Here is a 14,946-nt window from a genome sequence, read left to right on the forward strand (position 1 = left end):
TACCCTGTCTTTGGTCTTCCTCTTGCTTCTAATGTATTGATAAAAAGTCTTCTTGTTTCCCTTTATTCCTGTAGCTAGTTTGAGCCCATTTTGTGCCTTTGCCTTTCTAATCTTGCCCCTACATTCCTGTGTTGTTTGCCTATATTCATCCTTTGTAATCTGTCCTAGTTTCCATTTTTTATATGACTCCTTTTTATTTTTTAGATCATGCAAGATCTCGTGGTTAAGCCAAGGTGGTCTTTTGCCACATTTTCTATCTTTCCTAACCAGCGGAATAGCTTGCTTTTGGGCCCTTAATAGTGTCCCTTTGAAAAACTGCCAACTCTCCTCAGTTGTTTTTCCCTTCAGTCTTGATTCCCATGGGACCTTACCTGTCAGCTCTCTGAGCTTACCAAAATCCGCCTTCCTGAAATTCATTGTCTCTATTTTGCTGTACTCCCTTCTACCTTTCCTTAGAATTGCAAACTCTATGATTTCATGATCACTTTCACCCAAGCTGCCTTCTACTTTCAAATTCTCAACGAGTTCCTCCCTATTTGTTAAAATCAAGTCTAGAACAGCTTCCCCCCTAGTAGCTTTTTCAACCTTCTGAAATAAAAAGTTGTCTGCAATGCAGTCCAAGAATTTGTTGGATAGTCTGTGCCCCGCTGTGTTATTTTCCCAACATATATTTGGATAGTTGAAGTCCCCCATCACCACCAAATCTTGGGCTTTGGATGATTTTGTTAGTTGTTTAAAAAAAGCTTCATCCACCTCTTCCACCTGGTTAGGTGGCCTGTAGTAGACTCCTAGCATGACATCACCCTTGTTTTTTACCCCTTTTAGCCTAACCCAGAGACTCTCAACACTTCCGTCTCCTATGTCCATCTCCACCTCAGTCCAAGTGTGTACATTTTTAATATATAAGGCAACACCTCCTCCCTTTTTCCCCTGTCTATCCTTCCTGAGCAAGCTGTACCCATCCACACCAACATTCCAATCATGTGTATTATCCTACCAAGTTTCAGTGATGCCAACAATGTCGTAGTTGTATTTATTTATTAGCACTTCCAGTTCTTCCTGCTTATTACCCATACTTCTCGCATTTGTATATAGGCATCTAAGATACTGGTTTGATCTTGCCTCCCAGTTTTGCCCTGACCCGCCTTTCTCTCTGCCATTATAGCCCACGCTCCCTCTTGTTTCCGACCCATCTCCCAGGTCTCCATGTTCACCACTTACCTGTGGGCTTTGCTCACCTGTCCCCGTCGAATCTGGTTTAAAGCCCTCCTCACTAGGTTAGCCAGTCTGTGTCCAAATAGGGTCTTTCCCCTCCTCGAAAGGTGAACGCCATCTCTGCCTAGCAGTCCTTCCTCGAATAGCATCCCGTGGTCGAGGAAGCCAAAGCCCTCCTGGCGACACCATCTTCGCAGCCAGGCATTGACCTCCATGATGCATCTGTCTCTGCCCTGGCCCCTACCTTTGACAGGAAGGATGGAAGAGAATACCACCTGCGCTCCAAACTCCTTCACCCATACTCCCAGAGCCCTGTAGTCACTCTTGATCCGCTCAGTGTCACACTTCGCAGTATCATTTGTGCCCACATGGATGAGTAGCATGGGGTAGTAGTCAGAGGGCTGGATAATCCTCGACAATGCCTCCGTAACATTTTGGATACGGGCCCCTGGCAGGCAACATACCTCCCGAGATGAAATGTCAGGGCGACAGATGGGCACCTCCGTCCCCCTCAGCAGAGAGTCTCCGACCACCACTACCCTACGTTTCCTATTCACAGTGGTGGCAGCAGACCTCCCAGCCTTAGGGGTACAAGGCTTCTCCTCCTTTACTGTAGGGGGTGATTCCTTCTCTCCTGTATCAAGAAGAGCATAACGGTTACTTATTACCACGGCGGGAGGGTTCGGAGCAGGGGTGGAGCACTGCCTGCTGCCAGAAGTAACCAGCTGCCAGTTTCCACCCTGAGCCATCTCCTATTCCACCAGTGGTGTATCAGCAGTTCTGTGTACTGGGACAGATACCTCAGCTGTCTCCACATGGACACTGTCCAGGAATTGCTCATGGATTCGGATGCTCCTCAACCTAGCCACCTCCTCCTGTAGCTCTCCCACCTGCTGCCTGAGAGATTCTACCAGCAGGCACCTTTCACATTGGATGGTCCCCCCAGCCTGGATATCAGTAAGTGGAAATTGCAAGTTACAGTCTCTGCAAAACCACACCAGGATCTGGGTAGAAGCATCCATGCTCAGGCGCTCTGTCTGGCTACAGGCGCAGGTGGAGGAGACAGAAGCAGTGCTGGCACAGGTGTTGCAGGTCTTCCTAACCATCGTAAGCCTCCCTCTGTCAAACTCCCTCTCAAACTCCCCTGTCTGCAGCCCCCTGTCCGCTGAAAGGGTTGTTTAAGCAAGAAGTTTTGAATGTAGTTGGTTTATAGGTTTTAAGGGGAATAAAGGGAAAACAGATAGAACCGACAAGGGACCCTCGCCCCCATCCCGCTCCCCTTCTAAACTCCCTTGCGAAACTCCCTGTTAGCAGCCCCTGTTCGCAAAAGCTCCCTGGTCACTTGTGCACTGCTTTATAAAGCCCTGGCCTGTATGAATGCCCCGCCCACTGATTAAGGCTCAGCCAATTACCAGAGGCTTCTAGCTTTCAGACCTTCCTTTGAAGCTCACAGCTTCCAACTGCCAGCCACAGCACACAGTCCTTCAAACAAACAAACAAACAAACAAACAGACTGACAAACACAAGCTCAGCACACAGCAAGTAACCCCCAAACACAAACAAACACACACTACAGACAGTCACTTACCCCAAGGGTGCTGTATTGCTGTATACACACTGGGGGCCAGGATTTTACCGGTAGAGCTTATTCTTTTTTGAAATACTGTTGAAGCAAGCATTTGACATGGTAAATTGTGACGCCCAAGAGAACACGTTGACAGTGCTATATAGTAGTTTATACTAAGCACATGCTACTGGTAAGGAAGCAGCAGGGGAGAGCGTAACTTTTAATGTGCCGGCTTAATTTGATAAATGACAAACAGCAGCAGATGTTGGGGACTTGTGAAATAATGCTCAAACCTTATTTAATATTTGCATGCGGTTCCTAGCATGATTAGAAACAAGATTTGCCTTCTGATTTGTGCACTGTGTAAAGGTTAAGGTTATAAATTAACCTAGCGAATAGCCTACTATTTAAGAAGTGTATGAGCTTTTAAAAAAAGAAATCTATTGTGAAATAAGGCATGATGCAAGAAAACTGTGTGGGACATTTCCTTATCTATGTAGCACTTGTTTGGAGGAAGGCAAATTATGATAATCTTTTACATAACACTGAATATTCCATTGCTGTTTGTTGTTACTGTGCCGTCCTACCCTGGAAAAACAAAGATCAGTAGTTAACTAACCATATATTTCTGTTCCGATTTGTAATCCACTGGAATAAAACACAAGGACTAAGGCCCAGTCCTGTAAGGTGCTCTGTGCCCTCAACTCCCATTGAAGCCAATGGGAATTGAGGGTGCTCAGTAGCTTGTCCAATCAGACCCTAAATCCGGCCCCGTGGTAGCTTAGAGAGCCTCTTCCCTCGATGAAAGCAAGGAACTGCTAGCAGAGCTACAGGGAGCTGGCTAGCAGGCTGTTTGGGGGTGGGACTAGTCTGCAGTTTGGGGTTGTCTGCATCCCAAGAGCCATCATGCAACTAGGTTATACTCAGCAATAAGCACTAATCAGGCTATTGATTGGAGTAGCGGCAAAATGTGTTCACGCATGGTGCCCTGTAGATCCTCCCCGGCTGGCAGAATCCCTCTAGTACAAGATACACCAGACAGTGTGTCTGCTCCCCTTCCCCGCCCTGGCTAGGGCAGGATTTGGCTTCAAGTATTATTTTTTCCAAAAGTGAAAACATAAACCTATTTATTCATGCCCTATCCTCTTATAATAAGGCCCATTGTTGTCTGTTGGGGGTGATTTGGAAAGGATGGAAAAGTTGCAGTTTCAGATCAATCATATATTAAGGATCCTCCACACTTAGATTACAAAGCATCCTTTTCCCCCTGCACTGTCCTTACAGTATCATCATCATTCTTGTCTCAACTAATTGTGTCTCTGGGTTATTTATCGATTTTTAATTTTTTTTTATCAATTTCAATTGAAAATAAATATAGTTCCTCTTTGCATTATTCTTTTGCATTGTATTTTTATAGCACAGACTTGAATGTTCCTTTGTCAATCTTTTTCTGTTACTGCAAAAGAATAGGTGGCTTGAAGTCAGAGATGTCCTCTTTATTTCATCTATTAGAACTTTGTGGTGTGCATTGAAAATATTATGAGATTTCCTTCAAGAAAGGGTATTTATATATGCCAAGAACCTCTTTGAAGGCTTGTCTGTGCTACAGATTGTAACCGTGTTTTAACATGTGTTAACTAACAGGCGTTAACTAGCACAATTGTTAATTGTAGTGTAGACAAGGAACAATGTTTATTTGACATGTTTATCCCTAGGGCTACTCTGATTACACAATTACAAACTGTCATGTAGACAAGCCTTGAGAATAGAATCTGGTATCATTAAACCTAGCCTCTAAGAGGAATATTGTATGGTATGGGATTTGGGGGGATGGATGTTCCATTTAAAATGCTTCCCCTTTAGCCAAATTTTATTAAAATGTGTAATTCATCAGATAATTGGATGATTTATGGGATTGCTAATGTGGTATGGAGATTTTCACCTCTTAAATTTCCAGCTCATATGTATCCTAGGTTAGATCAAGCGTTGTTACAACATGATGGGTGTTTGGTGGGTTCATGTGAAAGGAGTTTGGTGGACCTCGTTCAGCTTTGCAGGTAGCACAGTTGGTCCCCTTGTTGACAATCTCAGCAGAGATCCAATGACTGAACAGGCATGAGGACTGAAATGCTCTCCTTCAGGGCAATGTTTGGGAAGCTTATTCTCTTGCTGCCTGTGATGTAAATGTTCTGAGAATGTTAGCCTTCAAGAGTGTCAATCCAGCCCCTTTCACAAGGCCCTGCACTCATTCAAAACACATTTTTGAATAGTAGATTGTATATTTATGCAAGTCACTGTTGTAGTGTTTAAGGACAGAACTACAGGATCCGATCTTGCTTCTAATGATTTCAGTAAGAGCTCCACATGTACAATAGCTACACTCGTAAAAGTGTATCCAACCGTGCAGTATTATTGAATTTTTTCTTCTTTGTTACTTCCATTAAAAGTTGAGTAATGTAGACTGAGATTGCCATCTCTTTCTGCCCAGTATTCTAAGAACATGGCTGATGTACTGCCAAAGGAAATACTCTGGATTTAAGTTTTTTACAAGCATAGTATGCCGTATTCAAGCGAAGGGATACAACTGTTCAAGTTTTTAATTATGTTTTCTAGGGCACAGCTTCTGTTCTTCAGCGCAGATCTGATAATGAGGAGTATGTAGAAGTTGGAAGACTTGGTCCATCGGATTATTTTGGTAAGAAAAATTCAACGTAATAAAATAAAACATTGTTTGGAAAGACATGTGGAAGATAATTAGTCTCTTTCAAAATTAGTTTTATATGCTTCAATCAACATCAGGGATATATAGGGTCAGATTCTGCTCTCAGCTGTCCTGGTGTAGATCCTGAGTAACTTCACCGAAGACGGTGTTATTCTGGAACTGCACCAGTGTAAATGAGAATCGTTAAAACATTATGAATGTTAAACATCTGAGTAATTTTAAATGGCACAAGCATGTCTAATACAACAGCATCTGCAACCGAATTATGTAAAGTGTCTATCAAGATCTTCGTTAAGGAATGTATGATATCTCTAGTGCACACTGAAGAAAAGGAAACAGAGACTATGTGACAGTATATTTATTCCTGCTTCCAGGTGAGATAGCACTGTTGCTCAATCGTCCCAGGGCAGCCACTGTAGTGGCACGTGGGCCACTGAAGTGTGTAAAGCTGGATCGTCCTCGCTTTGAACGAGTGCTTGGTCCTTGTTCTGAAATCCTGAAGAGAAACATTCAGAGATACAACAGTTTCATTTCTCTTACCGTCTAAGCTATTCCATTGGGAATGCTGCCTTTGTGTGACCCTGTGCACTTAAATTTGACCTGTGCAGCTCAATAGCTTTATGAAGAGAAAAAAGTGTGCATTTTATGTGTCTTTTTCTGTCTATGTCTTATGCATTGGATATAAAGTCAGATGTTATGTATCATTAAAGTAGGACAACAAGCATTTGGATAAGACTAGCTGTTAGGATTGTTTATGAATGGTTAGGTTTTCGGCTTCCAGGTAAGATTGCCATGTGTTACCCTGTAAAATACTTTCATTGTGCATTTTTAGCTACTTAAAAATACATCTGAGTCTCTATTTCTCCATTTATTTTAGCTTAGTCTCCTGAAAGTTAGTCCTATCCATCTTTTGTCAATTTTTTTTATGAATATACATCCCCCTCTGCCCTTCAGTTTAAAATGCTCTTCACTTGTTACGGGAAGTTTACAAAACACCGCATGACAAAGGACGGTTGCACAATTTGAGGGGGAAGGCAAGAGGAAGATTTTGATCATTCCAGTACTCCAAGAAAGAGTAGAACTTTGGATCATTTTGTCTGTTAAATCTACTGGGCCAGATTTGTCCCTGATGCAAATTCTTTGAAGGCAGTGGAGTTACACCAGGGATAAATTTGGCCATGCTCCAATTCAGTTTTGAAAGTGAAGATTTCTAGGTGTTTTGGGGATTTTTTTGTAAGCATTTAAGTGTAGCCATTAGTTCCCAAAGTGGGTTGCCCTGAGCCTTTTTAACTAAGAGCCTGAGCCAAAGCCCACTGATGTCAATAGGAGCTTTTCCATTGACTTTAGTGGGCTTTGAATCAGGTCCTAAGACTTTTGAAGCATCATTCTATACACCAAAATATCATCAGCAGCGTTTTCTGAATAGTATATAAAAAGCTTGAGCAATCATGCTAGAAAGCACATCAAAGATATTCAACGGCAGTTTGGTATGAAAATATTTTACATACAGTCCATTTACTGCAGTTAAAATACCTTTGCTTTTGTATATGATCGAGGTTTTTCGAAAGCCAGACATATACTTTCAAACGAATCATCCCGGAATGTACTATGCTGCCTCTCGTCAAAAAGACGAGCACTGTGCAAGAGACTAGTCAGGCCCTGATCCTGCAATGAACGGCATGTGCTTGGACCCCTGGGCACAGCCCCACCGACTTTGTTGTGTCTCTGCACAGGCACAGGAACCCTCTTGTGTAGAAAGCAACAAAGAGTCCTGTGGCACCTTATACACTAACAAATGTATTGGAGCATAAGCTTTCGTGGGTGAATACCCACTTCATCAGACTAACACGGCTACCCTCTGATACCTGCCTCTTGCGTAGGGCTTTCTGCAGAACCAGGCCTTAGCCTGCTGTGCAGCCCTCCAAGATTTGAACATTTTAAATCATTCCTTTGGGGAAATTTTCCATTGGAGGAAAACTCAGTTTGATCACTGTAGCAAAGAGTGCACCCAACTACCATAAATACACCTTTTCATTATGGTAAAGCCATATTTCTCTGTTTATTAAAGCATCCTCCTATTTGATGACAGTAAGAATTTTTAATATCCTTCCTTCCTTATATGCTGAAATTACAAATTAAACAGGCAGACAGAACCTTTTTTAAATCAAAGGGGATAGTCAAGAATATGGCTAAATTAACTAAAACTGAAAAAGTTCATTATGCTCTTTTAATCTAAATTTACAAAAATTCCTTTTGGAATTTTCCCACCAAGAAAACTCCTTGGGCTCAATACTACAACCCTCAGAGTAATCTTCGCTGAACTCCATAAATCCATGGACTTCAGGATCAGGCCTATCATAATTTCAATCTATTTAATTTATTTCAGTATGTTTTTAGTGATCCCAGTAATCTCTATTTATTACTATTATTTATTATGAGTGTTATGCTTCTTGCATGGATTATTAAATGTGACCATTCAAAGTGTTTTGTTTTCCAACTTGCAATTTCATGACAAAACATTTATATAGACAAAAATCCACCAGACACGTACATTCATGTAAAAAACTCATTCTTTGCTTAACCATTTTTGTATTTTCCTATTCTGTGCAATTAAAAAAAAATGTAAAGGTTACCACTCACTCATGTATGCTGTTTTATCTCTTGCGTTTCTTCTGCTGTATTGGTAAAAATCTGTGAGCGTTTGGCATAAAATGCAGGAAACATTTCAGCATTACTTAGACATTGAGTGTATTAATCTCACTGTTGAGAGTTAAATATACACACATACAAAACAGATACTTTGCTTTGAACTTTTAAAGATAATGAAAATCCGATTTGAATTACAATTCTGTTGTAAACAATCTGAAAAGACATGTAACCATCTAACAGCAGAATTCCTTTGATGTAAGGGGAACAGTCTATTCCATTTTAAAGATTATTGTAATATTTGATATGGATGATGCGACAGAATTATGGTATGAATAAAATTCTTGTACGTTATATGTGGCGCTTGTGAACTTCTTAACAATGGAAATTGTTGTATTTAAAAATCTGAATACTGTAATAAAAAATTTGAGCTCTATTGGAAAAAAAAAACCCAGGGAGCAGAATAATGTATTGGGTAATGTAATGTAAAAACAATCAGAGTAGGGAAGAGGCAGATAATCCCGATGCTGTACAGAAAGGGAGACTGCTCTGTTTCTCTGGGCACTCAGTAAGGGAAAAAACTCATGCTTAAATGTTATATAAGCAAATGGGCACCATACTCCCTCAAGCTGTACTGGTATTTAGGCCCCAAATCAGCAAGGTGCTTAAGCACATGCCTAACTTTACGTATGTGAACAGACTCATTGAAGTTTTAGAGACCCTGTACTAGGCCAGGAGGATTGAAATCCATGGGACTGCCCATGTGCGAGGCATAGGCTTAAATACTTTGTTGAATCAGGGCTTTAATTGGACGGAAAATCTTTCTCAGGGCCAAATGCTGCCCTCTTTCCCCCAACACATACAAAGCCCAAGACCTTGCCCCCAATGGGGATTTGTGCTGACCACACCTTTTGATGGCCAGCCACCTATGTATCGGCACCCTCGTTCAAATCCCTAGTGGAGACAGGCAAAGCCACTTTTTGCAGCAGTGAAGCATCTCAGGCCAAGCTGTGTCTGTGCCAATGGCAGAGTATAGTGGTTTACCCTATTTAAGCTAGCCGTCCTGGGGGCTGAAATCGGGACAAATCCCCAACGGAGACAAGGCCCCCAAATGAACTGCCTTTATGCAGGACATCTAAGAGGGGCCAGAGGAATCTTTCTGCCCGTCTAACCTGGTGTCTTGGTGAGGAGCAGCTATTCAGTAACCCACTGCCACCAGCAGCTCATTGGCTGTAGTATCAGATGGACTCCCTGTGCATCCCCTAAAAGGTGGGCGGGTTCTCCCAGCCTGCCACCCAGCATTTCTGCCATCAGTGAGGAGCAGCATGCAGAGTCAGAGTCACTCTGATGCCTCTCTGTGATGTCCCACACACACTGGGATCATGGGTGGTTCTTCTGTGTCTAGGGCTTTCCACCTTACCATTTTTGGAGTATCTTATTTTCTCCCCTTTGCTATGATTCAGGCTGCAAGGATTCATCTTTCCTGAGAATTACTCACATTATGTAGTTATCAGAAGTGACCGCTTTCTCTGAGCTTCTTCCAGAATGACATTACTATCATATGCTCCCAGAAGAGGATCTTACCGCCTCTCATTGTCCCTGGGGTTTTTTCACCTTCCTCTGCAGCATGGGGCACGGGTCACTTGCAGGTTTAAACTTGTGTAAATGGTGAATTCTCTGTAACTTGAAGTCTTTAAACCATGATTTGAGGAGTTCAGTAACTCAGCCAGAGGTGAGGGGTCTATTACAGGAGTGGGTGGGTGAGGTTCTGTGGCCTGTGATGTGCGGGAATTCAGACTAGATGATCATGATGTTCCCTTCTGACTTTAAAAATCTATGAGTCACTCCCAGGATTCTTGTTTTGGCTGGCTTTGTTTACGCCATAGTCATTTGAGCAGTACTCCAGTACAGATGGTAGAGGATTTCTTTCTGTGGAATTGTAACCCTAGAATTTTTTTTTAAACAGACATACATGGTTGAACGTGGTTTAGTCTATAGTTGTTGTATGATCTATGTATGTATTTTTGGAAATGTATACTGCTTTCTACAGATCGGTGTACAAGGCCCCTAAAACTGTGTAATTGTGTCAAACCCTTTAATCTTCAGTTTCTTTTTTCTCCCAAACGGAATTGGACTCTGTGCCATCAAGGGTGGTGGGGATGTCTGGGAGAACCAGAGTTTTCTGAGGATAATAAAAAACTTTGATTAGTTTCATGTTTGGGTTTTTTGCAACAAATGTCCACTAGGGTTTCAGATGGGATTGTACTTGGGCAGTGCCACAGAGCCTATGCTTCTATTTTTAGCACACTAGCTCAATCACAGCTAGCGTGGGACTGTCTACTTGAGCTGGAAATTACACCTCCAGTGTAGCCATCACCTAAGGGTGAAATACATCCCTGTGCAGAATCTTAGCACGAGGGCTATGCATCCTGTACGTTCTTTTTTGAGTTCTTACGTGGTGCACAAACCCTGGTGGTGGCCTCCTTGGCACAGAGGTGAGTTTCACCCCAATGCACATTTATGTGTAATGTCAGAGGGAGGAAATATTATCTCTTGTTATAAGTGCAGAGGCGAAACCAAGACATGCCTTGTAATAATAGCCATAGATTTTATGGTCATTTTACTGTGATGACTATATCACTATTGTACTGACTTTGGTGTCTGGATGTACGAGCAAGTAGGATGACAATGTTTCGCTGTACTGGTGCTGACACATTGATTGCTAACTGCTTTACAGAGCATGCCTATTATATATTTCAGCTAATCAAAGAGCAGCGTATTCATTTAAAGGTCAGAATGGAGTTTCCCCACAATCCACCTTAAACTCCCAGGCATGCTTTTTTCAGAGTGATCCTGGCAATTCTGAGTCTGTCCATTCCCACCCTGTACCCAAAATACACACACCTGCCCACAAGCTCTCACGGATGTGATCACAGCTGCAACAACTCCTGCAGATCCCACTGCCCTGGGGGACAACGGGTGTGCATTGGCCTTGAGTACGTACGTGTGTATGGGCTTGAGAATCCAACTGTGAAACTTGGAGTCATGGGAGCTCATCTGCTTGAGCTCTTCACCTCCTGGGCTTTTTCACAGCTTCTTGTTGGGGAGTAGGGTTTTATCTGAGGAGTGTGGCTTGCATGACAAACTGGCCTTTCCTCTGAAAAAGCTGGCTAGCCACAGCACCAGCATCTGCAGCCATCTGTGCATTGCCAGGAAGGCTGAGGATGTTTTGTGCTTGGTCAGATTCCAATACCAGAGTGATCTTGCTGATGTCTAACAGTCTGGATTCAACTTTTTAAAAGAGGCAGCACTTTGCCAGCATCCTCATAAGCTGCAAATGCAAAGCAAAGTATGAATATCTCATCCTATACGGTAGGGTCGCCTACTAGAACTACACAGGTAATCAATTTTGGCATCACAATTCTCTAACTTCTCCGGAACCATTTTTTGTTTTTGTTTTAAGTTAAGACAGCACAACTGAGAGTATGTGAATCAAGGAAGAGTCTACAGTCTACATCAGCTGGAATCCCAAGTATCCCACGTTCCTGTATTTACTCAAATTTAAATTAAATCTGCAGATTTCTCTTTAAAAACATGAATTTTCATGAAGGAAACCCCCCCCCCAAAAATTGCATTACCCAAGACAACTGCTCATATTCCAGTGTAGAACATATCCAAACATGGAACAACAGCATGCCATCTTGTTACAAATGCCAACAATGCTGAATGAATTGGCAGATCCAGTGTTTCTACATAATCTCTAGTCACTACAATATTAGGATAGTGCCGTATTTTTTACATTTTCCACTTTACTTGCTATTTTGGTTGAAATGAAAAAGAATCCTCTTTGAAAAAAACAGATGCAAATAAGGTTAGCTGACTGCATTAGCGTTGGGTGAGAACAGTTTCCTGTCTTTTGCAAGAATTCGCACTTAGACCTGGAAACTATAGATGGATGATGAGATAGGGATTTTCTCACCACTGCTTGCTGTTGCTGGCTGTGGATGTGTATGCTGCTGGCTCTAGGGAAATCAAGCTGAATGCCTTTCAGGGAAGTGGCTACTCCCTATCCTCTTTATACAGAAAATGTATTGTCATTATTTGAAAGAACTTTTGTATTGCCCTTAGACTACAAGTATGGTGATTGTTCCATTAGAAGACATCATGGTGCATAGCAGTGAAATACGACGTACAGTACCATGCATGTGTATTTTCCAGATAAACCGTGAACATGGTGAAATGGCCCTGCAAAGAGTTTGGGCACAATAGCTGCTTTACATTCTTTCATACGTGTGGAATTTATATGGACTGTACTGCAGAATGACTCTGTTACATTACCATGTGTTTAAGATAATGGGATGATTAACTAGCTTTCGAGTGGTTTTCTCTTCTAAGTTAGAGTTGTGGTCCAAAGACAAAATAGCACAGACCTCAAATCAGGCTATGGTCTGCTACTGGCTAAATCCCTCACAATCCCACTAAGAAAGAAAGCGAGAAACCAACAGACTTACACTTTAACAGTGTGGTGGCGCGTGGGATTCCTTTTCCCCTTCCCTCTGGGGAACTGCTAGCTAAGTTGCACTGGGCTAAGGATTTGGCCCCAGCTGAAGACTGTCTGAGTCTTTCCAATTGTGACAAAGTTCCTCCTCTATCTTGGTGGGTCCTGCGCTTATTGGCGGATTTTCTTGCCTCAGAGATTCACCATGTGGGTTGGGGAACAGCCCAGAGACCTTCCCCTCTGGAAGAACCCACAGTCCAGGTCAATTGGGAGGTTTGGGGGGAACCCGGGCCCGCCCTCTACTCCGGGTTCCAGCCCAGGGCCCTGTGGACTGCAGCTGTCTATAGTGCCTCCTGTAACAGCTGCATGACAGCTACAACTCCCTGGGCTACTTCCCCATGGCCTCCTCCAAACACCTTCCTTAGTCTCACCACAGGACCTTCCTCCTGGTGTCTGATAACGCTTGTGCTCCTCAGTCCTCCAGCAGCACACCCTCTCATTCTCAGCTCCTTGCGCCTCTTGCTCCCAGCTCCTCACACTCGCACCACAAACTGAAGTGAGCTCCTTTTTAAAACCCAGGTGCCCTGATTAGCCTGCCTTAATTGATTCTAGCAGCTTCTTCTTAATTGGCTCCAGGTGTCCTAATTAGCCTGCCTGCCTTAACTGGTTCTAGCAGGTTCCTGATTACTCTAGTGCAGTCCCTGCTCTGGTCACTCAGGGAACAGAAAACTACTCATCCAGTGACCAGTATATTTGCCCTCTACCAGACTCCTGTACCCCACTGGTCTGGGTCTGTCACACAATATTATATATATATGGACTATGCCCCCACCCTGAATCTGAAATGTGAGCATTGTCTGTCGCTCCACACAAGTTAGCCTGTGTAACAATGATTGCAAGCCCATGGCTTCAAGCAAAAATCAGTTTCTGTTGTGACCCTCCTCTTGCATACAGCATAAAATCCAGGTGCAAGCGGTGGGTCATACAGTTGGGCAAAAGGCACCTTGTCATGGTGCAAAAGTACGTGTTGGTAGGCCTGGCCTCTGATTGCAAGGTGGGTATGGCTACCTGGGAAAGAGGCATGGCTGCTCTTCTACCTGGCAAAGCTGTAAATTGCCAGCAGCAGCCAGTGCTAGCCAGCAGCGGCAGCAGCATCCCGCATATTGCTCCTACTTGCAGCCATTGTTGTCAGTCAGATGCACCCACCACATATTGTGATGGCCCAGTGTGGGAAACTCTGTTGTTAAATGGCAGGATCAATGTATCCTGTCCTGGACACGTGGCCAGCTAAGCACTGGACCCTCCCTTGGCACTTGGGTTTTAGGCTCTAAGCCCAGAGTTTAGCCCTTAATGAAATAAGACAGGACAATATGAGATGAGCAGGATTTTTTTTTTTTTTTTTGAACATCAGAGTTTCCATCAGTTCTCGAGGAGCATGAGAATTGGCACGACAAAGGCATATTTGTAAGGGCTGACGAGATGTAGTGGAACCTGTGCTTGAGTAAACTTTGCCCCATCAAAATAGCCGTAAAGAAACCGCCTCCTCATTACAGAAAAGCTGTTATGCCCGGAGCATATTAAATTGTATATGCTTTTTCTCAAGGCTAAAGAATTGCAGCAGTGACAGCAGCTGTGGCTGCTGGAACCAAGCCACCGCATTCAGCTAATGAAGGCCTTGCTGAGGATGAGGTGGGGGAAGGAACACAGCTGAATGTATTATTCAGAGACCCACACTGAAATAATGTGCTAGTATTTAGCCTGTGTAGTATGAAAAAAGTTACTGCACAGTCACCAAGTAGCAGTGTCTTGGCCAGAGAGAGCAGCAAAGATGATTAGTTGACTCATTCGCCAAGTTTGATTCTTAACGCCTGGAGGATCTGATTCCTACTTGTAAAGATGAGGGAGGAGTTTTCCCCCTGGTTCCCCGAAGAAAGCACTAGCACTCAGCCGTGGTAGCAGAGCTGTGCTGTGAGGTAAGGGTTTGGCCTATGGTTACTGGATCGGCTTGATCCTGCACAACACAGACAAATGCAGAGCACAGTGCATATAAGCAGAAGATTAAAAGTAGCAAGCAAGCGGGATATGCAGGGCAAGCCATTCCTTCACGAACGTGAGCTCTGCTGACAGCTATCCCAGTACAACTGCTTGGTAGCAAGTGCAGCCCAAGAAGGAAGAATGCAGCCTCATTAGTGTGATGAGGATCACACTTAAACCCATGTCACCTCAGGCAATTCCACTCTCCACCTTCACTGTGCCCCTTTCCCTCTGCACACTTGAGAAAAAGGGAGTGGGGGTACA

At 43.3% G+C, this 14,946-nt stretch overlaps 1 protein-coding gene across 1 annotated transcript in view; it reads left to right on the forward strand.

The window, feature by feature from the left end:
• Window positions 1-8,504, forward strand: part of PRKAR1B (protein kinase cAMP-dependent type I regulatory subunit beta) — a 124,790-nt gene extending 116,286 nt beyond the window's left edge. The window contains exons 10-11 of the mRNA XM_024219495.2: window positions 5,396-5,477; window positions 5,879-8,504. Of these exons, the coding sequence (XP_024075263.1) occupies window positions 5,396-5,477; window positions 5,879-6,051 (255 nt within the window). The 3' untranslated portion in view covers window positions 6,052-8,504. The remainder of the gene's footprint in view (window positions 1-5,395; window positions 5,478-5,878) is intronic.
• Window positions 8,505-14,946: the final 6,442 nt, after the last annotated feature.

Source organism: Terrapene carolina, unplaced genomic scaffold (assembly GCF_002925995.2).
Source record: "Terrapene carolina triunguis isolate 2854851 unplaced genomic scaffold, T_m_triunguis-2.0 Scaffold93, whole genome shotgun sequence".
NCBI lineage: Eukaryota > Metazoa > Chordata > Testudines > Emydidae > Terrapene > Terrapene triunguis.